The 27918-nt window shown below is 45.4% G+C and overlaps 3 protein-coding genes across 5 annotated transcripts; 2 read left to right on the top strand and 1 right to left on the bottom strand.

Moving 5' to 3' along the window:
• Nucleotides 1-288: 288 nt before the first annotated feature.
• On the top strand, nt 289-4593 carry EEF1A1 (eukaryotic translation elongation factor 1 alpha 1). Its single transcript, XM_021553783.3, has 8 exons — nt 289-324; nt 1025-1215; nt 2048-2227; nt 2364-2660; nt 2917-3067; nt 3221-3477; nt 3685-3919; nt 4191-4593. The coding sequence occupies exons 2-8, from the start codon at nt 1072-1074 to the stop codon at nt 4313-4315; spliced, it is 1389 nt and encodes a 462-aa protein (XP_021409458.1). The 5' UTR covers nt 289-324; nt 1025-1071; the 3' UTR covers nt 4316-4593.
• Nucleotides 4594-13429: 8836 nt separating this feature from the next.
• On the bottom strand, nt 13430-20929 carry MTO1 (mitochondrial tRNA translation optimization 1). The gene is made up of 12 exons (XM_021553793.4): nt 20704-20929; nt 20363-20562; nt 19837-19954; nt 18858-19147; nt 17452-17564; nt 17122-17312; nt 16761-16891; nt 16086-16290; nt 15833-16004; nt 15014-15132; nt 14395-14552; nt 13430-14217 (listed from the first exon to the last, which is right to left on the bottom strand). Exons 1-12 carry the CDS (start codon nt 20912-20914, stop codon nt 13996-13998), a joined length of 2130 nt encoding a protein of 709 aa, XP_021409468.3. The 5' UTR covers nt 20915-20929; the 3' UTR covers nt 13430-13995.
• Nucleotides 20930-21045: 116 nt separating this feature from the next.
• CGAS (cyclic GMP-AMP synthase) lies at nt 21046-27853 on the top strand. 3 transcript variants are annotated; one of them, XR_014954223.1, is made up of 6 exons: nt 21046-21882; nt 22942-23164; nt 23744-23852; nt 23972-24217; nt 25439-25541; nt 26195-27853. XR_014954223.1 is itself a non-coding variant. In XM_077782332.2 (5 exons), exons 1-5 carry the CDS (start codon nt 21349-21351, stop codon nt 26553-26555), a joined length of 1467 nt encoding a protein of 488 aa, XP_077638458.2. In that variant the 5' UTR covers nt 21081-21348; the 3' UTR covers nt 26556-27853. The 3 variants fall into 3 exon arrangements, 2 of the variants coding, with proteins under 2 accessions (XP_085432528.1, XP_077638458.2); XM_077782332.2 differs by lacking the exon at nt 23744-23852 and having other exon boundaries at nt 21081-21882; XM_085576402.1 differs by lacking the exons at nt 23744-23852; nt 23972-24217 and having other exon boundaries at nt 21073-21882.
• Nucleotides 27854-27918: the final 65 nt, after the last annotated feature.

Genomic DNA, 27918 nt, shown 5'->3' with positions numbered 1-27918 from the left:
CCTTCCCGGCGGAGCCCTCGGCACAGCGCCGGCCGGGGTCCCGCTCGGGCCGGGCGGGTCCCGCTCGGGCCGGGCGGGTCCCGCTCGGGCCGGGCGGGTCCCGCTCGGGCCGGGCGGGTCCCGCTCGGGCCCGGGTCCCGCTCGGGCCGGGCCGGGGTCCCGCTCGGGCCCGGCGGGGGCGGGCCGCTCCGTGCCCGGGCGGGGCCGCGGGGCCGCCGGGAGCGGTGACGTGTCCCGAGACCCCGCCCCCCGGCAGGCTATATAAGGGGCGGAGCTCACGCCGTCGGTCTTTTTCGCTCCGGGTTTGCCGCCGTCGCCGAGCAGGTGAGGCGCGGCCGCCGGGCCGGGCCGGGGTGCGCTCGCCCCGGAGGCCCGGCGAGCGCTGGGCCGGGGCGTGCAGGGGGCCGAGGGGAGGGAGAGGCCGGGGGTGCCGGCGGGAACCGAGGCGGACGGGCGGGCAAGGGAGTGCGGGGCGGAGGGATGGCGGCGCATCGTTCTGCTCGATTACCATGTGCACACCCCCGTTGTCCGCGCTGAGGGCGGCGGAGCGGCGTGCCCGGGCGGGCGTGGGGCAGGAGGCGCCCGGCAGCCTCCCCTTGCGCCCCGCGGGCGGCGGCGCGGGGCCGTGCCGGGAGGGGCGGCGGGGCCGCCGGCGGGAGGGGGCCGGGGCACGAGTGCAAAAATGGCCGCTCGCCTCGCCGCCCGCCGCCAGCGCCACAAAATGGAGGACGCGGCGGCCCGGGCGGGGTGAGTCACACAAAGGAGCGGGGCGGCCCCGCCCTCCGGCTGCCCGCCGGGCCCGCTCGCCGCCGCCCCGCGCCCCCGCCGCCGCCGGGGTAACTCGAGCCCGGGGAGGGGGCGACGCGAGGGGCGCTCCGAGGGGCCCCGGCCCGCCCGCCTCGCTCCTCCCCTCCCCCGGCGGGGCGGGGCCGCCATCCCGGCCCGGCCGCCCGCGTGCGGCTCCGCCATCGCTGCCCCGAGGCCCGGCCCGAGGCGTAACCAGCTTCTTCTCGGGAACCTGCAGGTGTCGATTCTCTTTTGCCGAAAGAAAGAACTCAGCTAACATCCAAAATGGGAAAGGAGAAGACCCACATCAACATCGTCGTCATCGGCCACGTCGATTCTGGCAAGTCCACCACCACCGGCCACCTCATCTACAAATGTGGGGGCATCGACAAGAGGACCATCGAGAAGTTCGAGAAGGAAGCGGCTGAGGTGGGTGGGCGCATAGCAGCCAGCAAAATTCCGGGCTGCAGGAATGACTAGCCCCTTAATTGAAAAGTGAACCTGCAAAGCCTTCAGTGGCCACGGGGAGGCGGTTCGGTTGCCTCTGCCCCAAGAGCTGAACAAGTGGGTCAGTGTTGCGTGGCCACAGGGCGGTAGCTGCGTTGCAGTTGTCCCCGAGGTAGAACAAGTGTTGTAAGTGTTCCATCTGCCCTTGTGTTAATTGCAGAAACTCAGGTTGTGAAGTGTAAAGCAAGTCAAGAGAAGGTAGTCTAAAGCTACATCTGAATAGTAACATCTCGAATCAGGTTAAATGGCCAGATACAAACTACATAGAAGGATAGTTGATAAAAGTCTAATTTAAAAATCTGGGAGTTTTACTGATACTGTTCTTTTTCTGTGTAATAACAGCACAGGTCATAAGAACATAGAATAAAATTTGACAAATGTTTATCAGAATGGAAATTAAGGTGTTGATTATTGCAAGGATTGAAGTAGTAGGAGGACTTAAAATTGTAGAAGATACCTGATAGTAGGACTCAGGCTCAAGAGCTCTATCATAAAGATGCTTTAGTGAAATTAACAAGCTGCCAAGGAGTCTGAACTGTCAGCAAGTTCAATAAGATTCAACAGTTGGCATCTCTCACCAGTAGTGCTAAGCGTATCTTGTTGCTGTTTTTATGAGCAGCAGCGTTTTTCAGTGTTAAGCCAGTTACTATTAATAGATTTTGCTCTTCAGTCAGTGTGATCTTTCTGAACTAGTTGCAGATACAAAACCCCTTCTTTTTAATGGTAATAAAAATGGGTTTTTTTCTGACTGTAGATGGGCAAAGGTTCCTTCAAATATGCCTGGGTCTTGGACAAGCTGAAGGCTGAACGTGAGCGTGGTATTACTATTGATATTTCTCTGTGGAAATTTGAAACAAGCAAATACTACGTCACCATCATTGATGCTCCTGGACACAGAGACTTCATTAAAAACATGATTACTGGAACTTCTCAGGTATGTAAAGAAAGTAGGATTTGGGGGGTTCTGGAACGTTGTTCCTTGGTTGCTTAGGGGGTGGTTCCTGTATTACTTTGACATACACGCGAGCATTATAGTGAGGTTGTTTTTTCTTTTTTTTTTCTTTTCAAAGGCTGATTGTGCTGTCCTGATTGTTGCTGCTGGTGTTGGTGAGTTTGAGGCTGGTATTTCCAAGAATGGGCAGACCCGTGAGCATGCCCTTCTGGCCTACACCCTGGGTGTAAAACAGCTGATTGTTGGTGTCAACAAGATGGATTCCACTGAGCCACCCTACAGCCAGAAGAGATATGAAGAGATTGTCAAAGAAGTCAGCACCTACATCAAGAAGATTGGCTACAACCCAGACACTGTGGCTTTTGTGCCAATTTCTGGTTGGAATGGTGACAACATGCTGGAGCCTAGCTCTAACGTACGTTTGACATTTATTTCTGTTAAGGCATGAAACTAGGAAGACTGTTAAGTCCAATTATGCAATGATAAAACGCACATTTTGTAATAGTTATGTTTGGGAAGTGCTAAAGTTCAAGATAAATCTTAGCAGTTACAAAAGTTCTTACTCTGCAGCAGTAAATTGAAATGATGCTAAGGGATGCTGCTTGGGCTTTTTCAGGCTTGGCACCATTAAATTTGGCAGTTGGATTAACCTGGGTTTGTTTGCATTACAGATGCCCTGGTTCAAGGGATGGAAGATCACCCGTAAGGATGGCAGTGCCAGTGGAACCACCCTCCTTGAAGCCCTGGACTGCATCCTGCCACCAACTCGTCCAACTGACAAACCTCTGCGTCTGCCTCTTCAGGATGTCTACAAAATTGGTGGTATGTGTTCTCTGGAATGCTGCTCATGTGCCAGCAGCAGCAGCTCTTTTCCAAGTCAAAAATTAGAATTCTTGTCTCAAGTGGGTTTTTTTCCCCATAAGGGCATATATTTACTAAGCTGAATAATAAATAATGCTGTTGTTGCTTTTGCAGGCATTGGTACTGTACCAGTTGGCCGTGTGGAAACAGGTGTTCTGAAGCCAGGCATGGTGGTTACTTTTGCCCCAGTCAATGTAACAACTGAAGTTAAATCTGTTGAGATGCACCATGAAGCCCTGAGTGAAGCTCTGCCTGGTGACAACGTTGGCTTCAATGTTAAGAACGTGTCTGTGAAAGATGTTCGCCGTGGTAATGTTGCTGGTGACAGCAAGAATGACCCTCCCATGGAAGCAGCTGGCTTCACTGCACAGGTATTTTATGCAGCTGTTCAGGGATGTTGGGAGCGTAGCTCTCTAATCCAAAATAGGAGTCTTGTTAGGCTAAGCTATAGAGCAGCATAGAGTTGTATTTTGAGTTGTATTTGGTGGAAGCAAATATTACTAAGTCCTTGGCTTTGTAAGAACACGTCAGTGTTCAAAATCACACCCCTTCTAACTTGGCTTTCTTTTGTTTCTTAGGTCATTATCTTGAACCACCCTGGCCAGATCAGTGCTGGCTATGCCCCTGTGCTGGATTGCCATACTGCTCACATTGCATGCAAATTTGCTGAGCTTAAGGAGAAGATCGATCGTCGTTCTGGGAAGAAGCTGGAGGATGGTCCCAAATTCCTGAAATCTGGAGATGCTGCCATCGTTGATATGATCCCTGGCAAACCCATGTGTGTTGAGAGCTTCTCTGATTACCCTCCTCTCGGTAAGGCATCTCACATTAATATGGGTCTCTAGGAAAGACGCTCCTCCATTTCTAGTATTGGGAGGCAGTGTGTTCTGTGAAATGTTAATGAAAGCTGTAACTTGAAACTGTGAAGTGGAGCCAAGGCTTTACGGCTGCATGGAGAGAAAACTAGAGAACGTTCCAGAGCAGTGCTGACCCATTTACAACAACCTGTGTGTTGCCACTGTGCAAATTGGGCTGTAAGATAGGCAGCATAGACAAAAGTCATGAAATGTGTTTTTTCTTTCAGGTCGTTTTGCTGTGCGTGACATGAGGCAGACGGTCGCTGTTGGTGTCATCAAGGCTGTTGACAAGAAGGCTGGAGGAGCTGGCAAGGTCACAAAGTCTGCCCAGAAGGCCCAGAAGGCTAAATGAAAATTCTGTACACCAGCTGCCACCTCAGTCTTAACCAGTGGTGGAAGAACGGTCTCAGAACTGTTTGTTTCAATTGGCCATTTAAGTTTAATAGCAAAAGACTGGTTAATGATTACAATGCATCGTAAAAGCTTCAGAAGGAAAGGAATGTTTGTGGACCATTTGTTTCGTGGCAGTTTAAGTTATTAGTCTTTAAAATCGATAAATTTTTTAAAATGGAAACTTGACCAAAAATCTGTCACAGAATTTGAGACCATTAAAGCAGAAGTTCAATGCTATGTCTCTGTGTTCTTTGGGTTAATGTTGAGTTTATGGCAAAACTTTTATCTAGTCATGATGGAATAAGAAATGATTGTTACTTAAATACGTTCATAAGTTGCAAAGCAGATACTCAAAACTACTTGTTTCTTAAGAGTAGAACAAAATTCATACACAGGTTTACTTTTAAACTGATCTAAGCCTTAAAAACTTTTCTGGTGCTTTTTTCAAAAACTTTTTAGATTGGATTGCACAAATACCAGGTAACATTTACAGTGTTTTTGTGCATTTTGTGAAGTATTGAGTAAACCAAGAAAATTCTACATTGAGAAGAAGTGAATACTTTTAACCTTTAATACTACAAAGAAAGAATCCAGTGTTGGGTTTCCAACATCTTGTACACTGATCTTTTTAGTCAAAAGCAGAACCATATTTTTTTTTTCTGGGAAACCGATGTTATGTAGCTCTTCAAAAATTAAACACTTATACATAGATGTTTTCTAATAATTGGTAAGACGGTAAATAGCCAAATCTGGAGCTTCTGTCTAGAATTACACTTTGATACAATCTGAGTTACTCACCATTGTAGCCAACACCAAATGGCACAGTGGTATGGTGCCTGCTATTTTCTTTAACAACAGGGTGAAAATTTGTATCAAGCAGTCAGTTGAAGGGAACTTGAGTATCTAGTCCAAACTTACTAATAATCAGTAGACAAATAACCCCAAGTTAAGTGTTCCGGGTTATGAGAATGCTGGCTGTAATTGGGAATTCTGGCATAGAAGCCTTGCTTCAAATCGGTAAATGATGGCAAGCAGTTAATGGATAATCAGAGCTAACTTGCATAATGGTGCAGCTGTTTTATTAACCTTTCACATGATTTCCCCACAGCATCCCCAGGATAGGTCAAAAAGATTTGGTATTTGTGAGGGACTAGTTCCATGACACCAGTGTGTTTGTTCTGCCTGTAATGGCTGTATTATCTGTGTTCTGTTTTCCTTTCCTTCTACAGCTGTGTGCTTGTTCTGCAGGAACTCACATCTGTACTGCTTGGATAGGTCTGAGCCGCTGTTACTTCTTGCTCTTTGTCTGGATCTTTTCTCCTTTTCTGCTTACCTTCTGTGTCTTTAACTGCAGTGGAACCTTGGAGCATTACACAGTTTTTGGAGGTACAGTGGAAGCAAGGGCTAGAAAGCTTCATAGCTGGCTGTGTAATTCAGTAAAGAAATCTTAAATTCTGCTTCTGGAGGTTTGTCAAGTGTCCCCAAGGCAACAGGAAGTACATACATAACTTCAAAATGGAGGCAGACCTACTGTTGGTCATAATAAAGTTTGAAGTATCTTGCCAAATCTTATCATGCGTTTCAGTTAAACTGCTAAATATTTTCCAAGAGGCTTCGGTCAAACTGGTTCAGCAGAGTTCTGATTTGGATGAAAAACAAAAGCAGCTTTGCACAGGCTGCCTTCAGCGCAGCTCTGCATTTGTTGGATTTCCTTCACATTCCTTTGTTAGGTGCAGGATGTTTGGTTTGGCCAGCCATGGCCTGGATATGCAACACCCAGTCTGGAGTGCCTCTGTGCACGTTGCACGGTTGTCCTCAGCTGGGCGTCCATGCTCCATGGTAATTTGGAAACGGGCTCGTAGTAAGCAACTCCTTCAGATCCTTAGGGAAAATAAGGTTGGCCCACAGTGCAGTGTGGTGCTGCTGCTGCAAGAGGCCCTTAGGTTACCTGTGATCAGATCAGCTGCCAGAGCTGCTGGGAGGCTGGGTCCCCTTAAAATGGCCTGGCTGAAGAGCAGAGCAAGAGTCAGCTGCATAGGTTGTGGCAGATGGGCTGGTCCTGCTTCCAAAAGGAAAAAAGCCTCTAAAGTATGGCATCTAACAACTTCATGTGTGCAGCAAAACACTAGGGAATGCTCTGCCTGCAATACTAGCAATTGCTTTCATGTATGTAAAACCTACATTTTACATATTTGGTTTTTGTAACTTTTACAGACCAGATTTTCTTTCTATGCACTAATGTAATACCACCTCAGTTCTTTTATTAATCTGACTACCTGGGGAAATTGTTAGACTTTTGTAAACAAAATTTCGGAATAAAACTACTTCGATCAAGCTTAATAAATGTCCTTAGTTGAGAACTGTATTTGTCTTCTGACTGCTTATTTCTTTAAGCAACTTTTACAGCTGTCCTTAAGTCTTACTGTCCTACAATGCTGGTGGTGTTCATACAGAAGTATGACTGCATGCTGCTGTGATGATGGAGCCAGCTGTGAAGGCAGAAAACTGTCTGGAGTCTTGGCATTCACATTCACATTTGTGAATGTTTCCTTTCTACTTGATGAATGTGTTGGTAGTCCAGAGGACTTTAAATACACAGATATATTCCAGAAATGTTATGTGGCGACGTGCTGGGGGAAATGGAGCAGTGCAGTCATAGCTGATATCACTAAGTAACTTCTTGCTTATTGTTGGTTGCCTAGGTGGATAGTTTAGGCTGGAATAAAATGGACTTTGCTCAGACCACTTCCCAGAGGCATTTTAATTATATCTCAGATCAGTTTGTACTAGGCTAATAATTGGAGTAACTTAGTTAACTCAAATTGCAAATAGACTAACTCACATTCTGAATTTAGCTGTTTTAGTATATTTTGAAAGGTATTGACAAATTTTGAAAAACTATTTTCTGTAAATGCATATTTTAAATTCTAGGTTTGGTCAAGATCAACCATGTAGAGACAAACTTTGTACTGTACAGGGATATTCTTTTCCTCGTTGGTGCTAAATAATTACCTGTTAAAGAACCATATAAGTTCAGTCTGAATACAACCCCCCTGGTTTTAATTTCTATTAGTTCTATGTCTGTGTGGTGCCCAGAGGGACTAGGGGGTGGAGGATGCAGTGGGAGGGCTGATAAGCTGCCTCCCCAACAGCACCCTGAGGGACCCTGAACACTTATGAGGTCCTGCTCAAGGCATCTGCTTCACCAAGAGCCCCTTTTCTACAAGAACTTCTCACATGCATTTCACTGCAAGTTATAAATTCCTAACAGTATTAGCACCTTTGAACTTATTAGTTTCAATAACTCAAATTTTTCATGTCATCTGACTGCACCAAGCAGTACTTCCTGTCTATGAATTTAGTTTTCTGAAACTGCAAATCTTAAATAATAGCCAAACCATAAACTAAACAGAGGAGTAAACTGTGACTATGGAAGATAATACTGGGCAAAATTACCCTTCTCTTACCACGCTGCTCCTGCTTACCAAGGAGAGGCCTGAAACCACTTCAGGAGAAAGAGGGCGCCTGGGGTGTGAAAGAGCTGAAGAAAAGTCTTCTAGATATCAAAACTGTATTGGCTTCCAAGGTACAGAAGCTGTGGGTTTTTAGCCTTTTCTGGGTCCTCTTTAGTCTCTTCAGATTACTTCTGCATCATAAGTCAATTACATAGTTGCCTACTTTTTTAAAAATCAGGTTACTTTCCCTGGCTACCTATCAGTAATTCTTTAATCCTTTAATGTTTCAAATATTTACACAACATAATTCAAATCTGCCAGCTTCTCTGTACTGGTACAGTGGCAGCTGAGCCCATATTTTCCTTGGAAGATGCTGAGTGAGGTACTGAGGGAAGTTGGAGGTAAATCAGAATGGGATACCCTGGTGCAGATCTCTGGCCTCTGGGTGGGAGAACGGTGGGGCAGCAGTGGGGTGCACATGGGCTGTCAGCCAAGGAACTGCAATTTGTGCAGGTTTTGCTTATTTCTTCCTTTAATAAAGCAAAATAAGTTGGAAAGCACCTAGGCTTTCTTTGGTGAATCATCCCCATGGGCCAAGTGTGTGATTTTAAGGATGAAGTAGCAACAGCTTTGCCCTGTGTATGCTGAGGTCCTTGCTAAGTCTCCTGGCTTTTCTCAGCAAAGCAATCCAGAGCCCTGGGCATCCTGCAAGGGCATCTGCTGGCTCAGGCCCAGCACAAACACTAGTCTGTGGGTTAATATGATGGGTTTTTTTGCATTACATAGTCACTGGAAATTAGCAGAGCCAGCTCACCCCTAACTCAGGGCTATGCCTGCCCTGACAACAGCAGTCACAGTCACATTTTCCCTTTCAGCCCAGTAAAATCTGGATTATTTAATGCCAAGGGAAGAGCCACAGTGTTTCCACATCCCAGGTGCCTATTCTGCACAGATCAGCACAGCTGGCAAAGTTGTTGACTAAACCTGCACAGAGATGGACATGCAACACAAATGTCCCTCCTGGAGGGGGCTGATTGCAGGTAGGGCTGAAATTTTAAAGGAGGTTTCAGATTCCTCTTATCTGCAGCTACCTGGGCACATCTTAAGCAAAATGCCCATTTTCATGCATTATATATATATATGTATGTATGTATGTATACACACACATGCACACCTATATATTGTATATAACATATGTCTACATCTACATAATTTAATAAAGTACCTAATTATTTTTTTTATAATTGCCATTGCCAGACACCTTAAAATCTGCAGTTCCTATTTTGAAGCTGGATTCTAAGCTAATCCTTAGTAAACAAAATTGAATGCCTACAAATGAATAATAAGTTATTATTTATACATATTATTTATTTTATATTATATGTTATATATATTTCTTCTTATTAAATAATTAATATTTAATAAATATTTAGTTTATAAGCTAGGCTGTGGTTCTGCTGATAGAACATGAGTATTTTGGAGAAAGGGATGTAGGATTCTTGGTGTTGAGTTGTCTCTATGTTTAACAAGTCCTTTAATAGCCTTTTCCAGAGGAAAAAAAGGAAGGAGTAGATGAATTTAAATGTCATTATAAGTTTGTTTGACTGACATTACTAGTAACAGTAACTAATATCACCTAGCCTGCTGCTGAAGCACTTTTATGGATTACAGTACCCTAATTCTTTGGAGAAGGAGGGAGATATATATATGTGGCCTGGGAGTGGGAGAAGGAAAACCACCCTGAACGGGGGCTCTGCTCTACTGCAGTCACTTCCTTGTGAGGGAAATTCCTGCGACTCATTCCTGGGCACGCATTCCCCAGACTGCTACACACGTGGCACAGCCAAGGAGAGCTGAGGTCACTGCCTGTGACGTGACCACTCTGTTCCTGAACAGCCGCTTCCAGCTGACACCCACCACTGTCCACCAGCCAGCTGGGGGCAATGTCACCGAGCCAGCCCTGTCACCTGCCACCTGGCCAAAGTCTCCCGAGATGCAGCCGGACAAGGACAAAGCCTCTCTGAAGTGCCAGCTCAACACTACCAGGCGCAGCAGCCGTTCCACTTGTGACTCCCGAAATCCTGTACACGTGTAGCACAGGCCGCCACCTGGTCATGCACGGCAATTTCCAAGTTAAACCACAGTAGACTGGGAGGGAAGAAACCGGTCACGAGGCTGTTGTCACCTCCCCTCTCTTCTTGCTGCCCTGTGAGGCAGAGCGAGCTCATTTCCCACCGGGCTCCGTGCCTGCTCTTCAGTTAACCACATCCAGCACTAAGTCGCTGGGAACAAGAGCACGGTGTGCTTAGCAGTCGCCAGCGGCGCCTGCAAATGTCCCTCCTGGGGCTTGTGCTGGGAGCTGCAGCTGATGCCAGCCAGGAACGCCTTCAGCCCTCACTCACCGCTGCCGCCGCCCGGCTTCGCGGAGCCGCGCTCCGCCCTCGCAGCGCGCCCTGACCCGCTCCTGCGGCAGCAGGGAGACACCCACTCTGCGGGGGCACGGACAGGGAAGCTGAGGCTCTGAATGTGCCTGCTCAGAGCTGAGCACCCCAAGGAGACATCACAGGCCGTCAAAAAAGTCAGTCTTAGGTCTGCAAAGAGGTGAAGAAAGCACAGCCTCCAGCTTTCAGGATAGAAGGTTTGCCGGTGCTGCATTCCTTGGCACAGAGGTCAAAGCCCAGGTACACACAATGGTGAGTATGGAGTCGGAGATCCTCTGGTGGGGATCCATATCACTCTCCTCCCTCAGAGCTACAGATGAAGGGTTAAACCTGCGCAGCAGTTTAGAAAGGAGACAAAAGCAGAGCTTGTTTCCCCAAAGCATGACTGTCAGTAAACTAACAGGTCAAGAATCAATCCTTTTTCCTCTGTCCTTTGTGTAATAGCAATTGCAGAGCATATCTCCCATCTCCCATCTCAATGCCTGGACACCAGTAATTTTAATCAAAGGAGGGGATAGGTACCTTTTTTTTTTTCTCTTCTCAGTAGTGCCATGAAGTCAAAGCAAAAGATGGAAACAGCACCCTGGAAGGACTCTGAGCAGCACTGGCATGGTTTGATGGGAAGAACTGACAGCACCTCCTTGGGGGAAACAGCATCTCCAAGGGGACAGTAGATTCCTCCCTGCATGCACTAAATGACATCCTGAGATATCTGTCACACCTGAGAAACACAACCTGGGGAGTATGGTCATCAAAGCTGGTAACCCCTGAGCATCTAAAAACACTGCATGTGATGACTGTTACTTAACAAAGTGCAAGGGCAATGCACAACTAGGAGGCACATTGTGCTTGCCAAGGGCCAGCCAAGTGGGGGACTAAGACAATCAGCCAGGGCTGCACCACTGCAAACATCCCAGCAGCACTGAGACCATCAAAGGTTGCAGCTTTGTGTCCCCTAGCATAAAATGTCTTTCCATTTTCCTCTTGCTTTCATCTCCCAGGCAGAAATAAAGACAAGATGAAGAAACTGCTCAGTTCAAGTACCACATGAAATAAAAATTAGAGTAGGGAACAAAAAGAACGTGTCTTAAAAATCTGGGATAAGATAGAGTGGTAAATATCTGAGGAAAAATGCTGATCACCAGGCCTGTGTTCTGCAGGAGGGAAAGAGAGACATACACACTGGAGCAGGGAACAGAAGGACAGTTGGTGTGTGAAACAAGTTAGGTCAACCTCACCACACATCCTCCCTCCCTGCTAGCCTAATGACAGCAAAGATTACTGGACAACAAAGTGCCATTCATTACTGCACAGACATTGAAAAGCAAGCATGTTAAGAGCAGACTCCTCCAGTCCTGCCCTTCCTGTCGGTCTTAGTGAGGCCACAGGACTTGGGAAGGTCTAAGCTCACTTCGTCCTCATGAAAAAAACAAACCTTGGGCCTTGTAACAAATCCCCAGTGGTTAGAAACCAGATGGCACAAGGTGTCCCTCCTTTATCTGCCCATGCTACTTGAGCAGATTATTTAGCCTTTCTGTGCTTGGTTTTCTTACCAAAATATATAGAACTACTTGCAGCAATTTATTTTCATGTTAAAAGTCTTCTTAAACAAGAACTGTTCAGCAAGCACAAAATATTGTGGCAAACTCTGTATACATGAAACCAATACCTGAGGGACAGCCAGTCCTCAAACTCGTGCACAAGCCAGGTTTTCCATTTCAGCAAATATGGACATCATTAACCTACATATGTGAACAGAGGACACCCTGTTTTAACAAGGGAATTCACCAGTGGCCAAAGATCCACTTCACTCTGAAAGAGCAGTTGTTACAGAGGGAAAAAAAGGAAGTGCATAAGTGCATGGCTGGGAAGCAATGCACTTATGACTTCAATTCCCCCTGAACTTAACTCCTTCCCCTTCCTTAGACCACAGCTGTGCATTATAAAAATGTTAAACATAAGAAAATTCCCCTCCTTCTGCTCTTCGATACTGGTGCAGCCCAGCTCAGTGGAATCACCCTTTCATTTATGTTGCATATGTGAGACCAAAAGCACAGAAAAATTTAGCACACAAAGCTGAGGAAAGTGTTTCACAAGGTACTTGCCTTTAAAGACACATTATTGAAAGCTAAATACTCCTGTCAAATGACTGATGACAAGAACTAGGAAATGCAGTTTTGAAACTGCATAATCAGATTAAAAGTGAAGATTTAGGGTTTCTTTGGATTCACATAGCTGGAATTCTATGAGCACCATACTTGGAGCCCAAGTTACACCACAGAAAGCATAGCTGCCTTTCTTATGCTGAACTTAAGGCTTGCAAGATTGAAGCGAATCTTTGAGCCAACAAAGATGGAAGGAAAACAGGCCACAGATATAAAGGAGCACATAGATGTTCACCTTTCTGAGCCATTCTGACAGGAACTGACCTACAGATCACTCTTCCATGCAAGCCAGTGGATGGTGACAGGGAAGTGCTTTCAGGCAGGTGGGATAATGCCCCAAACTGCAAACTCTGCTCATCCTCCTGCTGCATGACAGAGTCTCTGTCAACAAAAAGGATTTACTCTGACTCCTTTCTCTGGACAGGAGAGCAACCCTCAGCCAGAGCAAATATGCAAAAAAAAAAATTCCAGAATCATATTTTCAATATTACAGATATATATATTTGGGTCATGGTTGAACTCAATGACCTTACAGGTCTTTTTTCCAACCTCTAAGATTCTCTGATTTTACTGTATTAAAATGTATTCTGAAGCCAGAGGACATTCAGAAATGAGACCAGCACCAGAAACTGCTGCCTGAGTCAAGCAAGGATTTGGTAGATGCACACAACAGCTTGAATTCCATGTGTCTAGCTGGTGAGTAATCAACTGCCCAGTTGATCTAATTGGCTTGGATCTTGCTCAAATCCAAGTTCTATTCTGTCAGTTGCAGGACCAGTGCTGATGGGAATCCCACTCCCCCAGCCCACAGCATATCAGACAGAGCTTCACAGTGCCCAGGCTGAGGTCCATGGGGCAGGCTCCCATTTCTCCCACCCTCCTCAGCACCCAGACTTGTCCAGCTGCCTCCTCCAGCTCTGTAGCAAATCTCAGCCCACCTTACGTGTGGGAACTGTGATCCAGTGAACTGGTGTGGCCCTGCTGAAAGCTAAGTGATAACAGAGTTCTTCAGCAAGTTTCAAGATAAGCTTTATTTATTTTAAAGGAGAAAAACATCTGCAGGATGTCTTTACATCCAGTCTATGTAAATTTAAATATTTGCGTGGCACACACTTCCACAGCCAAGTGTCCCCTACTGGCTGACACCACATGGAGACACCAGCCTGTGCATAGTCACTGCACAGCTATGAACACGAGTTCTGAACTCAACAGAACACGTTTTTCAGCTCCAATTCTCTTCTGCTGCCATGGGCTTTGCATGGTAACATTTTTTACTCATTTCAGAAGAACTAAACATTGTCCTTTACAAGATGTAGATTTTGACTGGCCGACGTCTTCCAAATGAGTGGAATTTCAAAAGCAGTTCTCTTGTCTCTCCATTTGCATCAGCAAAATGACAGGCTGTATTTAGGTTTCTGACCAATTACTTTGTGCATTCATCATCTGGTTCTGTGGCAGTGTCATTGCATAGAACAAAACTTCAACTACTTTGGATCCAGCCAGCATGGGTGTTATCTGGGAAGAGACTCAGGAGCACAGGGGATCTTGTCACAAAGTCTGGCAGGATCAGTACATTCTCTACACAGGTGTTTTAACAAACCTTGTCTCCTCTTCAGAAAACTCTGCTGAAATCTGTCTTTGTGAAGTTGCTTTGCCTGAGTACATTTCCCCTGGGAAGTACTTCCCAGATTGAGGCACAGCTTTTAGCTTCTCTGTCTTCTGGTGATTGGTTTTCACAAATCTTAGCAGGTTAACAATAGCAGCTGGTGTGATTCCAGGGATACGGCTAACTGCACCAATCTGCACATGGAGACAGGAAAAAGTTAACTACCACCAAAACTACACACTGCATGGAGCTAGTGAGAAATGAGATCAAAACCTGTGGGTGTTCCTTCCCCTGATTCTTTCACCCCCTGCCCCTTGAGAAGAGAGAGGGGATTTCACTGTTGCTCAGCACTGCTGTGCTGAATTTCTCACCGTCTGGGGGCGGTTTGCAGCCAGCTTCTCCCGCACCTCTGCGGAGAGTGAGGCATCAATGGCAAAGTAATCCAGGTCGTCTGGCAGCTGCAGCGCCTCATCACGACGCACCTCTTCCATTTCCTGCTGCTGATTGACCACACACCACTCATAAGCAGCTGTGGTGATCAGGGGAACAAGAAAGGCAGATATTGATGGATACTCATGTGAAAGTCACTTGCAAGAAGTACAATGAGAAATTCCACTGAGATGGTCAAAAGTTCCTAAGGAAATTTCCAGCTTCATAGATTACAGAGCCTAATTCACATCACTGCTTTGGAAGAAGTCATACTCTTTGATTTGTTACAGAAATTTAGATATATGGGTTGTTTTTATCTTCTCATAAGAACAAAACGTGGCCTATTTGATGGGGCAGTAAGGAGGAAAAAAACCTGAAGAGTGCCCCACAGAGTGGAACATCCGTGCATAAAAAGGGCTGTGGCTTATGGTAAAAAGCTCACACTCTGATCAGTGTTTCATTTCTCTAAGCAGCAACATGAAACACACTAGAACAATTACTGTCCCCTTACTGAACAATGTATACAGATCACCACAAGAGAGCCTAATTCTTGTACTCTACCTTCTATTTTCAACCTCTCTGCCAGCTCTCTCCATTGAGCAAGCTTGCCCAGGGGCTCTGGGATAGCCTTTGCCAGAATCTCCATGTTGGCATCTTGATACTGAAGGACGTCAAAGGCACTGTGGAAAAAAGAGTAAACACTTGTAAAAAGCAGTCACACTTGTAAGGCAGATTTATGGTTGTTACAAGCTCAAATGTACAAAGCTCTTAGCTTAAGCCAGAACAACTGCAGAACCAAGCTCAATTCCCTACTAACTCCTCTCAGTACACAGAAGAGCTGCCAAACTCTTGAAGAGAGACTCCTCATATAAATTTACAGCAAGACAGAAGGGACAAGGCAAAGACACTAAGAGAAACCTTTCACACAGACTGTCAGCCAGAAGGTCTTAGTCACTGATTTAAAACAACAGAAAAGATGAGATGAAGTGTGAGTAAGGGAAGTAAGGGCTTTTGTGTACAAGAACAGCTACCACCTAACACCAGCCTGAAATCAAGTGCTGCTTTTACCAAGCTTTTAGTGAAGTTGCAGCCCACTGCAAAACCATCTCCAGCAGGTGACTGTGTAAGGACAGCAAGCACTGTCTGGGCCAGTGAAGCATACCCTTGCTTTGAAAGCACATGTCACATGGAATAGTAAAAACATCAATGCCATACTTATTCTATACACAAAAAACAGACACGTGTCCTCTGACGGTGGTAAAGTTGGAATCTTGGAGTACTGATAGCTTCAGGAAGGATGGACAAATACTGTGAAACCACTAGCCAGATGTGCTAAAGCAAGCATAGGTCAAACCAGAAAGCTCCAGGGGTAACACTTACCTGACAGGTGACCTGCGATTGCTGCTTATGGGAACTCCTGGTAGTAACTGGGACCATTTGGATATGCTGAACTGAAGTGATTTTAGTGTTGCAATCCCATCTTCTAATGCAGCTCTCATCTTTACTGCTTGTTCATATCGCTGCTGTGATACACACCCAGCTTCTTCAAACCCTGCGGAGACAGATGGTCCATGAGCCAAAGGTCTACAGCCAGGCAGGGCTGGTCAGTGCACGAGCTAGCACAGCAGAACACCTCTGTGAGTGAGCCTGGTGTCCGCGTTGTCCGGCCGCAGGGCCATGCGGAACTCCACGCGGCTGGTGAACATCCGGTAGGGCTCAGTGGTGCCCAGCGTGGTGAGGTCATCAATCAGCACTCCCACGTAGCCCTCGGTGCGACTGACGGTGAATGGGGGCCTGCCCTGAACCCGCAGGCAAGCATTGATCCCAGCAATCACACCCTGCACAGGCAAAACAAACCAAACATCCATCGCTCTCGTCTTAGCAAAAACATCAGCACATCTGCCCCGAAGGCTCACACATCAAACTGCACCCGGGAAAATTCAACAGTCTGTGCCAGTAATCCAGGCTGTTTCCTTCTTGTGACATTATGAGCATCTGAAGGGCTTCTTGGCCCCAGCTGATGTGTCTGGAGACAATTCCTATGTTTTCAGTTATACCCACTGCACAGTCTCCATGCTGAAACACTTGACAGGACTTTCAATTACTGTTGGTACTGCAACTTTACTGATAGCAACTGCAGATACTTGTACAGATACAAGTAAATATATCTTAGGCAAGTCTGGAATCAGGGTGAGCAATAAACGTAAGAACATCTCATAAGCACAAAACGGGCTTAGGAAGACTATCACAAAAGCCAAGGTAATATCCCTTTCTGAGTGCTGAATATACAACAGTGAGATTCGCCCACCTGAGCTGCAGCTTCTTCATAGCCTGTCGTGCCATTTATCTGGCCTGCAAAGAAGAGGCGCTGAACAAGACGTGACTCAAGAGAAGTAGTCAGTTGTCGGGGGTCTAAAAAGTCATACTGCACCCCATAGCCTGTGACACACAACCAGACAGATGTTACAGGAAGGACTGTTAAGACAATCAGTGGAGCAGAATGGCTTATCAATTCTACTTATGATTTCTGAACAAGCAAACTAAAAATGCATCCAGGAATTATTTTGCTTCATATTTCCTTTGTTTTGCTACGCTCTAAGCAAAACCTGCTTTTCATTAACTAGTAAATAAATATGACCAGCAGATTCAAAACAATTCAGCCCTCTTACCTGGCTGTAACATCTTGGCCTTTTCCAAGCCTGGGATGGATTTGACCACCTGCTCCTGGAGCTCAGGTGGTAGTGTCATGGACATGCCTTGGGGATAAATGATGTTGGAATCCAAGCCTTCGGGCTCCAGCCACACCTGATGTTCTCGATCTGGGAAGCGCAGAACCTTTGATTCAAGAGAGGGACAGTACCTGTAACAGTAAATAGCCATGAGCAGCACCTGACATGGAGAAAAAGTTACTTTCCAGAAGCAAAGCAGGGAAGACCCACAGCTCCAAACAGACTTCCAGCTTGTCCTCTTGACAGCCTTGCATGATGCCACACACTCACCGTGGGCCCCTGGTTGTCTCCCTGATGTGGTTGTTCAGGTGGAGGTTATCGCGGATAATTTGCTGGGCCTTGAGGTTTGTGCGAGTCAGGTAGCAGGAAAGCTGATCTTCGGGCTGGAAGGGGCCAAAGCTCAGCCTAAGTTAATCTGGTCATGACACCATATCCTTACTAAATAACTCTGATGTCTCCAAGACCTTTCCCATGATGGCTGGCTCTCACTTTTGTGAGGAGTCAGCAGGGCTGTCATGCCCACTGTACAGACTGAACACAAGCAATCCGAGAGCCTAAGCAACATGCCCAAAACCAGAGTGAGAACAGGATGAAATCTGGGAGTCTGGAATTCAAGTTCTATCCTATATGCCATATTCCCAATAACAAGATGGATATTCCCATTAAATCAACATGAATCAGCATTCAAACTGGTCACAGGGGGAAAAAAAGCTCTGGAGTTAGAAGAATTAAGTACTAACAGCCAATTAATGGGTTTGGTGAAGGGAAAAAAAAAACTCCCTTGAAGAGGAAAAAACCTCAAAACTCTGCAATTAACATGAAAAATTCAAAGTCTGGAAAACCTCACCATGTAAAGTATTCCACTGATTTTTCTGAAAAGTGATAGACTCATTCAAAATTGTGACAATGTAGCACCATAACTCTTTAAAACTGCCACCAAGTTAGCCAAAAGCCTTGTGATTTTATGTGGTTTTGATTTAGATCTGTGTTGGCTGACTGAGAAATCATCTTGCTGCACTTGCAGAAAGGAACTCCATGGACCCATAACCCTTAGAGAACTTAATCAACAGTTGAAGATCAAAATTTAATAAAGAACTAGTTAATGGTTGTCATATAACTTGAGATGAATTAGATGCCATAGAGCAAGAAAGCTATCTTGAAAATGCTAAGGAATCAAAAGCCTACATACCCCAGAAAACTTGATTAATACATTGCAGGTGTGGTAAGGGAGCCACTTCATAGGCCTGTACACCCCAGAAAACTTCATCAATAGTAACTGTCTAACCAGGACAGCAAATTTAATAAAGCACTGTTTAAAAAGCCATGTAACCAGCACATAAAGAATAATAACCAGCCATGTAACCAGCACATGAAGAATAATACTAGCACTATTATCACATTTCACAAAACTCTGACTCTAATCACCTTATTCTGAAGTAAAGAGAGTTCAGTTCTCAAGCTGAGAAGTGAGAGTAAAAAGGTATTTGCTTTCAAAAGAACACAAGTAACTTCTCCCTCACACTGAGAGTCCTCAAAATCCTAACACCTCCAGTACAAATACATTCCAGCTACCTTTCCCAGCCACCAAATCCCTGGCTGATGATGAGCACGACGTTCCCAGAACCACTTCCCACCCAGCTCTATGTGCATTTGATGGGTGGGATTTGCTATCCCACCTTGATCCAGACAGCCTCACTGAGGAAGCTGAATGGCACTGGAGGGTTGTCAGCTGCACGTTCCTCCAGACCACCAAAATCAATCGTATCCTTGGCAAGTCGGGGCGGTGTCCCAGTCTTCAGCCTGCCCACAGCAAATCCCAGTTTCTCCAGAGTGTGAGCCAGCCCGATGGCTGGCTGGTCCCCCAGCCGCCCCGCCGGGTGCATCTCCAGGCCGATGTAGATCATACCCCTCAGAAACGTACCGGTGGTCAGGATAACACTCCCAGCACGTACTGTGCTCCCATCCCCTGGAACAGCAAGTTTTCAGAGATGTTCACATTTTAGTATCAACAAAGCCCCAGAACTCTGGTGCTTCTGTCTAGAACTAGACTACCAGTGTTCACTGGAGGTTTATCTGTCATCTATTATAAAATAATACCAGCTTTTCCATAAAAAAACCACCAATACTAATAACTACAATAAGCAGCATGTAGTTATTGCTGTATATTTATTATTCCTAAGCAAGTTACCCCTAACAAAGAAAACTACTCCTCAGAAAAATCCATATGCAGGCCTTTAATTTGGAAAGCCTGTTTATTGTAACAGCAAGAGGTAATGAAGCACAAGCCTGTAATTAAGAGGACCCAATGGTCCTGTGACATTGAGAGCAGCATACACCATTTACCAAATAAAAGCTCAAAACACAACATGGGATTCAGTATCACTAGCCTGAAGAAAATCAACTTAGTTAACATCCCAGTATACTACCAATCCAGGTACTTTTGACACTGTATTACTTTGCATTACACATATTAACCTGGTTTTAGTTTACACTCTGCCTAAAACAGTGCTATTGGCTAATTCATCTTTCTCACTAATGAATTAGAATTGTATAATTCATCTTTCTCATTGGTGAATCAGAAATATTTACCCCAAAGGCTGTAGGCACTCTTAATATGGAGTAATTGAAGGCACTTAATGAGTTACAAGCACATACCCAGAACAACTCCTGTGACTTGGCATTTCCCAGGACGGCCTGGTTCTGGCTCTGTCAAGAGAAGATCCTCTACAGATGCCTCACGAACTGTCAACAGTGGTGTGTTAAGGATTTCTTTCTGTCATGAAAGGAGTTACTGCAAAAATCTAGGAAGGTATGAGACATATGGGCAATCCCAAACCCTGTTGATTTATGAAACATCTATTATCCACTTCCATTCTTACTGGGTCATTTGGCAGACACAGTTATGGTACTATCCTGATTTATCAGGTCGAAGTTTTCACTCACATAAAGTTTAAACTCAAATAAACTAATTGGTCATGGCGCTTAACCTGTATCTAAAACACTAGAGAAATTTTTAAACTGTGCTGAGCTCCTACAACTTACACGGCATCAAAGTACCAAACAGAAAGGTATCTGGGTTTGATCGGTAAATAATGAAAAGCAGAACATAGCCCCTTCCTTCGTAATCCTCAGTCGTGTATCCGACTCCCAGCCCCAAGAGCCCGCCCGGCGCGGCGCTCACCTGCATGTTCTCCTTGTAGAGGTCGCGGTCGATCTGCGCGCGGAGGCCCCACACGGCCGGGCCCTTGCAGCGGTTCAGCACCTTGTAGTGCACGCCCGAGCGATCGCACAGGCGGCCGCACAGCCCGTCCAGGGCGTCCACCTCCCGCATCAGGTGCCCCTTCCCGATGCCGCCGAAGGACGGGTTGCAGGACATTTCCCCTGGGCAATGACACAGGGATACCCTCAGCATCGCCCAAAGGCTCCCGCGACCTCCCCGGCTCAGCACCGCTCCCCCACGCTCCCCACGCGGAGGCGCCCGCGGCAGCTTCCCCCGCCCTCCCCGGGCACCCGCGGCGGTACCGATGGTGCCGATCCTGTGCGTGAGCAGCAGCGTGCAGGCCCCGCCGCGAGCGGCCGCCGCCGCCGCCTCCGTGCCCGCATGGCCCCCGCCGATCACCACCACCTCGTAGCGCGGCGCTGCCGCCGCCCCGGCCTCACTGCCCGCCCGGCGCTGCCCGGGGCGAGGCGCCGGGAGCAGCGGCAGGCGGCGGCAGCCGCCCCGCAGGAACATGGCGGCCGGGCCGGCCCTCCCGGCGGTGGGAGCTCCTCGCCTGGCGGCGAGAGGCGGGGCCGGCGGGAGCGGCGGGGCCGGCGCCTCCCCGCGGCCGCCCGTCCTGGCGGCCCGTGCGGCTGGAGGAGCCGGGCGGCGCCGGTGCTCGCGTGTCCTCGCCGGGCGGGCGGGCGGGGCCGCCCAGGAGCGGGAAAGCGCTCCCCGCGGATTGGAGGGCGGACACCGCTTGGTTGTTGCTACCAGAGGTTTCCTCTGCCCGGGCTGAAGTTGGCGGCGCCGGGCAGCGTCTCGCTCCCGCCCCGCTCGCCCGGGTTTCGTTTCCTAGGGGAGGCGCGCTGCCTGGAAGAGGAACTCGCCCGAAGCCAGAGGCGGGAACTCCGTTGCCCGCGGGGCCGCGCTCGCCGTCTCGTGAGCGCAGAGAGGGAGCAGCGCCCATGGACGCCGCAGGTGGTAGAGGGGCGCGGGCCAGGCGGGGGCCGCGTCCCGCTGCTCCGCGGAGCCGGGGCGCGGAGAAGGGCGCAGCCCGAAGCCCCTCACGGGGCCGCGTCGCGGGTGAAGACTCAAGCGCTGTCGCGACCCTCCCGCGGACGGACGGACGCCCCGCTCGGGGCGGCCGGTCGGCGCGGCGAGCCCCCGCTGCCCAGGAGCTGCCAGCGGGCAGCGCAGAGGCGCTCCGCGCCGCGCGGAGCAGGGCACCGGCCGCCCGAGCCCCCGCGGCCCCGCAGAGCGTCGCGCCGGAGTCCGACGGGGCGGCCGCTGCCGCCAGCCGTCGCCCCCCGCCGGCGTCGGACGCCTTGCGGCTCCGGGAGGTGCTGTCGAGGCTCAGCCTGCCCCGCGAAGACGTGTCCGAGGCGTCGAACCTGGTGAATAAGGCGGTCTCGCACCTGCTCCGGGCCATCTGCGCCAAGGACAGCTTCTTCAGCTCCATCGAGCCGCTTAAGGCCGGCAGCTACTACGAGCGTGTCAAGGTGGGTGCCGGGGCGGCGGCAGCGCTCTCCCGCCGGGCGGCGGCGGCAGGTGGCGGGCGGGAACACGGGCCGGCGGGAACACGGGCCGGCCGCGCGGGAGCTGCTCCCAGCTGGCCTTTCCCGCCGAGTTACGGCTCTGTGGATGTAACTGCATCTCTAAGGATGGCTCTGTGAAGTAACCACAACGCATTATAAAATGATCAGTAACCTGCTGAATGGTGTTACGTGCATTGAATCAGAGATGCTGCGTGAACGGGATGTGTTCAGGCTGCAGCAAGTCCTGCCCTTGCACAACACACAGGTGAGCCCGGTCTAACAACATGATTAGTCAGGTATAGCAGGACACGAGAAGCCCTGGGCCAGGTTTTAGTTCATTTTTTTTTTTTTTTTAAAGCTGGAATTACAGATATAAATTGAAAGAAGAAAAATTTACATTAGATATTAGAAAGAATTTTTTTACTGTGATGGTGGTGGGACAGTTGTACAGAGTGCCTGAGGAGACTGTGGATGCTCCAAACGTGGGAGTATTCAAGGCGAGGCTGGACAAGGCCTTGAACAACCTGGTCTAGTGAAAGGTATTCCTGCCCAGGGCAGGGTGGGTCAGGACTAGTTTTATCTCTACAGTCCATTCCGACCCCTTCACCTTCTGTGATTAATCAGTATGTTTTTTCCTGATTCCAGCAGATTGACACTTAACATGGGGACACATTTTTTTTCCATCTAAAACCAGCTTCATACCTAGGAATGCATTTTTTTTTTCTTCACAGTTGATTCCTGTGTTCAAAAGGATGACTAAGCACATTTATGCATTAATCATTCAGTACAGCTCAAGAATCTTAAAACTATCTTACAAAATTAATAAGTTGGAGAGCTGGGAAGTGAGCTGCAAATTGCTATTTTCCACCCCAATGCACAGTAATCTTGCAATACCACAGAAATAAGCTCATGTTTCACATTAGACATGATTAATACACCAAGGTAGATAAAACAAGTGGTATAAAAATCTCAGGTGAATAAAACCTAAGTTGCACATTGACTGTTGAATTCTTATATTTGCAGATATCTGAACCAAATGAGTTTGACATCATGCTTGTAATGCCTGTTCCAAGGATTCAGCTGGATGAGGCTGATGATACTGGCGCCTATTATTATGTATCATTCAAAAGAAGTCCAAAAGAAAAGGGTTGGTTGAAGTTTTTAGAGGAAGATGGAAAATTATCAGCCTTTAAAATGCTTCAAGCACTAAGAGAAACTATTAAACAGGAAGTAAAGAACATTAAAGGTTAGTACTGAGAGAATAAGCTTCATTGGGAAGTGGTAAAAACCCAGTTACATTGTGCATGTGTATTGCCCCAGTGTTAAGAAGATACATTTTCCTGCCAGTCCTCTGTGCCAATAGAGCTGTAACCCCTCCTGTCCTCCTGTATCTCAAGCTGTCTCTTGTGTTAAGAATCACAAATACACATAGTTACATTACTAACTCCACAATGCATATTTTCTGTATGAAAATAATAAACATTAAGGGTTCTGTTGCATGCTTGCTGTTTCCTACATGACCCATACATCTTGCATATATCTGGAGTATACAAAGAGCCATTTGCTGAAGGGGTAGCTAAACAAAGAGCTTTCTTTTATACAGTACCTAATATTTTTATTAATCAGTACAGAAACTGCATCCTAGTTATTTTTATAATTATTTAAAATATCTAATATTATATTTTATATAATTATATGTAAATAACCCCAGTTAGGGTTATTTTTTCCCAAAACCTTCAGAAACATTGTGGCCAGCTCTCTTCACTGTGTGTTTCCAACACGGAAGCAGTTCAATGAAAAACATTATTTTATTTTTAATTCTTAGACAATAAATCAAGCAAACACGGTAGTGTTCCCTATTTCATAGAACTCTTCAACAGATCTTCTCAATGTTTCAACATCCTGTAGGATAAAGAACCATTGACTGAACCCAGGTATTTCTTTTGATTACTTACGTGCTCTTTAGTAAGAACTGTAATATTCTTAAAAAAAAAAGTCTTCATTCTAACTAATCTATCTAGCTAACATGAAATACTACTTTCTTTGTTACTAGATATGGAAGTCACTGTGGCAAGGAAAAAGGCTGGAAGCCCTGCAATAACTCTTCAGATCAAAAATCCTCCATCAGAAATATCAGTGGACATCATCTTGACTTTGAAGGCTCAGCAGAGCTGGCCCCCCAGCACACAGGGTGGCCTCAAAATTGAACAGTGGCTGGGAACAAAAAAGAGGAAGGATTTCAGATTTGAACCACTTTATTTAGTAGCCAAGCAAAACAAAAGAGAAAAAGTTCTAAGAGGTACCTCAAATATGGACAATAATAAGTTATGAAATATCTTCTTTACAACTTGATCACTTACAAGGGCTATAGAAAGGGTATCCAGATCATGTTCAGTATTTCATCTTCAAGGCACCTCATCCTGAATATATCCAGCTCAAACAACTGAAATCCCTCTTTAAAGCATCAGATTGTGGTACTTCTTGTCCTGTACTGAAATGTAAAAACAAACCCACTCTGCCAGGCTGTACACTAACCATTACTAAAAGCATTATATTAAATCCACTCCAGCCAGACACATGGATAAGACCCTTCCCTTGTGCTAGTACTGTACTTAACAGCAGCTTGCAATCTCTTGTAAGGAAATTAGAAGAAAGTTGCTTAGTCTGCATCCACAAATCAGATACTTCTGCAGGAAGCAGACCGTTTTCTATCAAGATACAGTATTTCTCACTGAACTCTGGTATGGCTACATTTTTTCCTCCAGACAACTGTCACATCGAACCTATGTTAGTTTGCAAAAACATTCTGAATTGTCAGTGCATTGTGGTAACTGATGATTTCAGCAATAAGATTTCAAGCATTCTGGTACCTTTTTAATTAGCATGCCCATGTTATCAAAGCCCAGTACACAAGTACTGATTGATTTGGCAATTTCTTCCTGTACAAATGAAATGAAAAGTGTAACTGAGCCAAACAGGCAAGGGAAACAGTGTAATTCATGAAAAGAAGACAAAAGTGATTGCCAGTTTTAGAAACAGGGCATTGAGCTAGATTACCAATTATTTTCATAAGCATGAGCAGAACAAAAAGAAATGCTTTAAAAAAGTCATCTTACATGAGACAAACTCACAAACCTATTACTTGCGCAAAGAAAACCCAGAAAACACATTAAGAGAACAGAAAGTAAAAGGTTGTAGATTTCTATGAATAATGCAATTCTCCAAATCATGTTCAGCAAATCCAGGTATGTTCAGAACTAAGCCTAATTTTATAGGTTAGGAATTTAAAGCATCCAAACAATTAATTATGTCCTATATTAATTACATTCTTACAGTCTTTGTGAAGCAGCTGGGGAGTTAAGGAGGCACTAACTGCACTCACTGAATTATGATTTTTTTTTTTTAGTGGGTGAAAAAAATTGCAGGTATAAGTCAATTACAAAATTGGGTTTTCTTCCTAGCTACAAAAGCTGATGCTTAGTGCTGTGTGACCACTTAACAGTCTTGTGCTTGACTTCAGGGAACACGTGGCGACTCTCCTTCTCACATATTGAAAAGAAAATGATAAACAACCATGGCAACTCAAAGACATGCTGTGAATCCAATGGACGAAAGTGCTGTAGGTTGGTATTTCACAGGAATATTTTTCTTTAAGCCTGTGTGAGCTGAGCTAGCACTGTTTCAGTTTAGCACTTAAGAATTTGATCTAACAGTAATTACTCATAATAGGAACCTTTTAGGCATAATTGTTCTACAGTAATATAACACTGCATGTTGTTGCAGTGCTTGCTGAATGTCTGATTTGCATTTACCTAATGAAAGGTAGAAACAATCACATTGCTGGTTTACACTCCAGACTTGCCTTAGAATGCAAAAAGATGTGACATATGCAATTATCTTTCCCAAATTCAGTCCTGTTTAGGAAAAAAAGCTTTAAAAATTGACCAACTCCACTTTCTGAGCAAAACTGCACTTCATATGAAGGCAATTTCTAGATTGATGGTGAGAAAACTGCTGAATGAGATCAAGATGCATAAATGATTTTTCACTTCCATGAGAACTGTTTTCCAGATTTCTTCAACAAGGAAGAACAAAACCCACATGAGGTACAAAGCCTCCTTAACATGTAAACTAAGAAGTTGGTTTGCCAATTACATCTTGTACTGAAACAAGAAAGCCACAAGGGAATTAATGCATAATTGTGTTTAAATATGTGATCTACATATTTAGAACCATGGAGAAGGTACCTATTTTTTTTTTTTCTTTTTTTTAACAGGAAAGGTTGTCTAAAGCTGCTGAAGTTTCTTCTAGAGCAACTTAAAATGAAACATCCAAAAGAATTGGAAAAATTCTGTTCCTATCATGTCAAAACTTCTTTTCTCCATTCCTGCATCATGTGGCCAAATGACACAGACTGGCATTTGGAAAACCTGGATTATGCCTTTCAGCAGTGTCTGGGATTTTTTGTGGATTGTCTGCAAAAGTCTCAGCTAACTCACTTCTTTATTCCCCAATACAATTTACTCAGCCTAGAAGATAAGGCAAGACATCATTTCCTTTCAAGAAAAATAAGCCATGAATTAAACAATGGATTCCCAGTATTTCATGAGAATTATAAAGAACATTGTTCACAATAGATATCTAATCATGTTGACTTGCATATTTGAAAGAAAAAACTGCACAATAAACAACACTTCAGTAGTCTGTACTACAAAACCCAAAAAACCCAAACCAAAATAAAACCAAGACCACTAAGAGAAAAATGTATACTTCAGTCACACTGCTTAGCCATAACACTTAAAAGAAATGTTTTAAATAATATTTACCTTGCCTATCCAAATGTGAATGTCACCTGCAAGATATCTTCAAGGTACACTAAGAACATATAGAAGAATTTGCAATAGTTAACTCCTCACATGTAATTTCTATGTTTCCAAATATAAAGGCATAAATGACTGCATAAAGGGAAAACTAATAATTTTATTTAAAATTAAGATCTACTGCAGAATATCAAAAATACACTCCTACTTTCAAAAGAAAAAAAAAATAAAGTCACTGGAGTTACTTCGACATTAACCAGAACAACTTCTTCAGATTACCTATGTGGATATGAAGATCTTTTGCAGAAGACAATCACCAGCAACAGTTAACAGAAAATATTTTATCTGAGTAATATGAAGTTCCTGAACTTATCCTTTCTGAGTCTTCAGAAGTACTTTAGAAATCAGTCTCTTCATTGGGCTTTGGATAGGAAACTATCCTAATAAGCTGCAACAGAGTAGATGGCTTTCTGCCAATGAGCATATATTTGTATAACGAATCATGTAGAAAGACATGTATCTTTCAACCTGTATCAAAGAGGAAGACTCTTGATATAAAAGGTTTTCAAAACCAAAATGCAGCATGAACTGGACACTCCTGAAATTGAAATCCATATCCATTTCTCTCAAATTGAAGAAATGTTTATTAGGAAAAATGTTTCCTATTACTAAAATTGTGCAGGTGAGAAGTACACAGCATTTGAAAACTGCTGTGCTGCAAATAAATACATCTTTTGCTTCTACTTATAGAAGCCATGGGAAATCCGTACTTTTAGTCTACTTAGGAAGGCAAAATAATCTACTGGCTTAAATAATGCCCAGAGTTTTATCTCAATTATGAGCAAATTAAGAGGGAAGAGTATTTAGAGAATAATTTTACTAAGAAATTATAATTTTACTTAATTTTGTTTATTAGTTTTTATTTAATCATATGACATGTAAATAAACACAAGTTCAGACCAAGCATCAAATGAAGGAATAACTCCTTCCCATATAAATTTCAAAGTGTAGAAAACATCCCCATTATCACTGGGAGTCTGTGAGACAGAATCTGACATCTAAATGTAAAGTGTGAATCAACTTTATCTGGAAATAAAAGCTGACCTTCAAATGTATTCTTTTCTCCATTACTTTGTTAACATTTCTCTAGCAAATTCTGGTTTCATTCCTTAAGCTAGAA

Source organism: Lonchura striata, chromosome 3, assembly GCF_050655825.1.
Source record: "Lonchura striata isolate lonStrDom1 chromosome 3, ASM5065582v1, whole genome shotgun sequence".
NCBI lineage: Eukaryota > Metazoa > Chordata > Aves > Passeriformes > Estrildidae > Lonchura > Lonchura striata.
The sequence above is the reverse complement of the archived record's forward strand: the minus strand, read 5'-3'. Positions and strand labels throughout refer to the sequence as shown.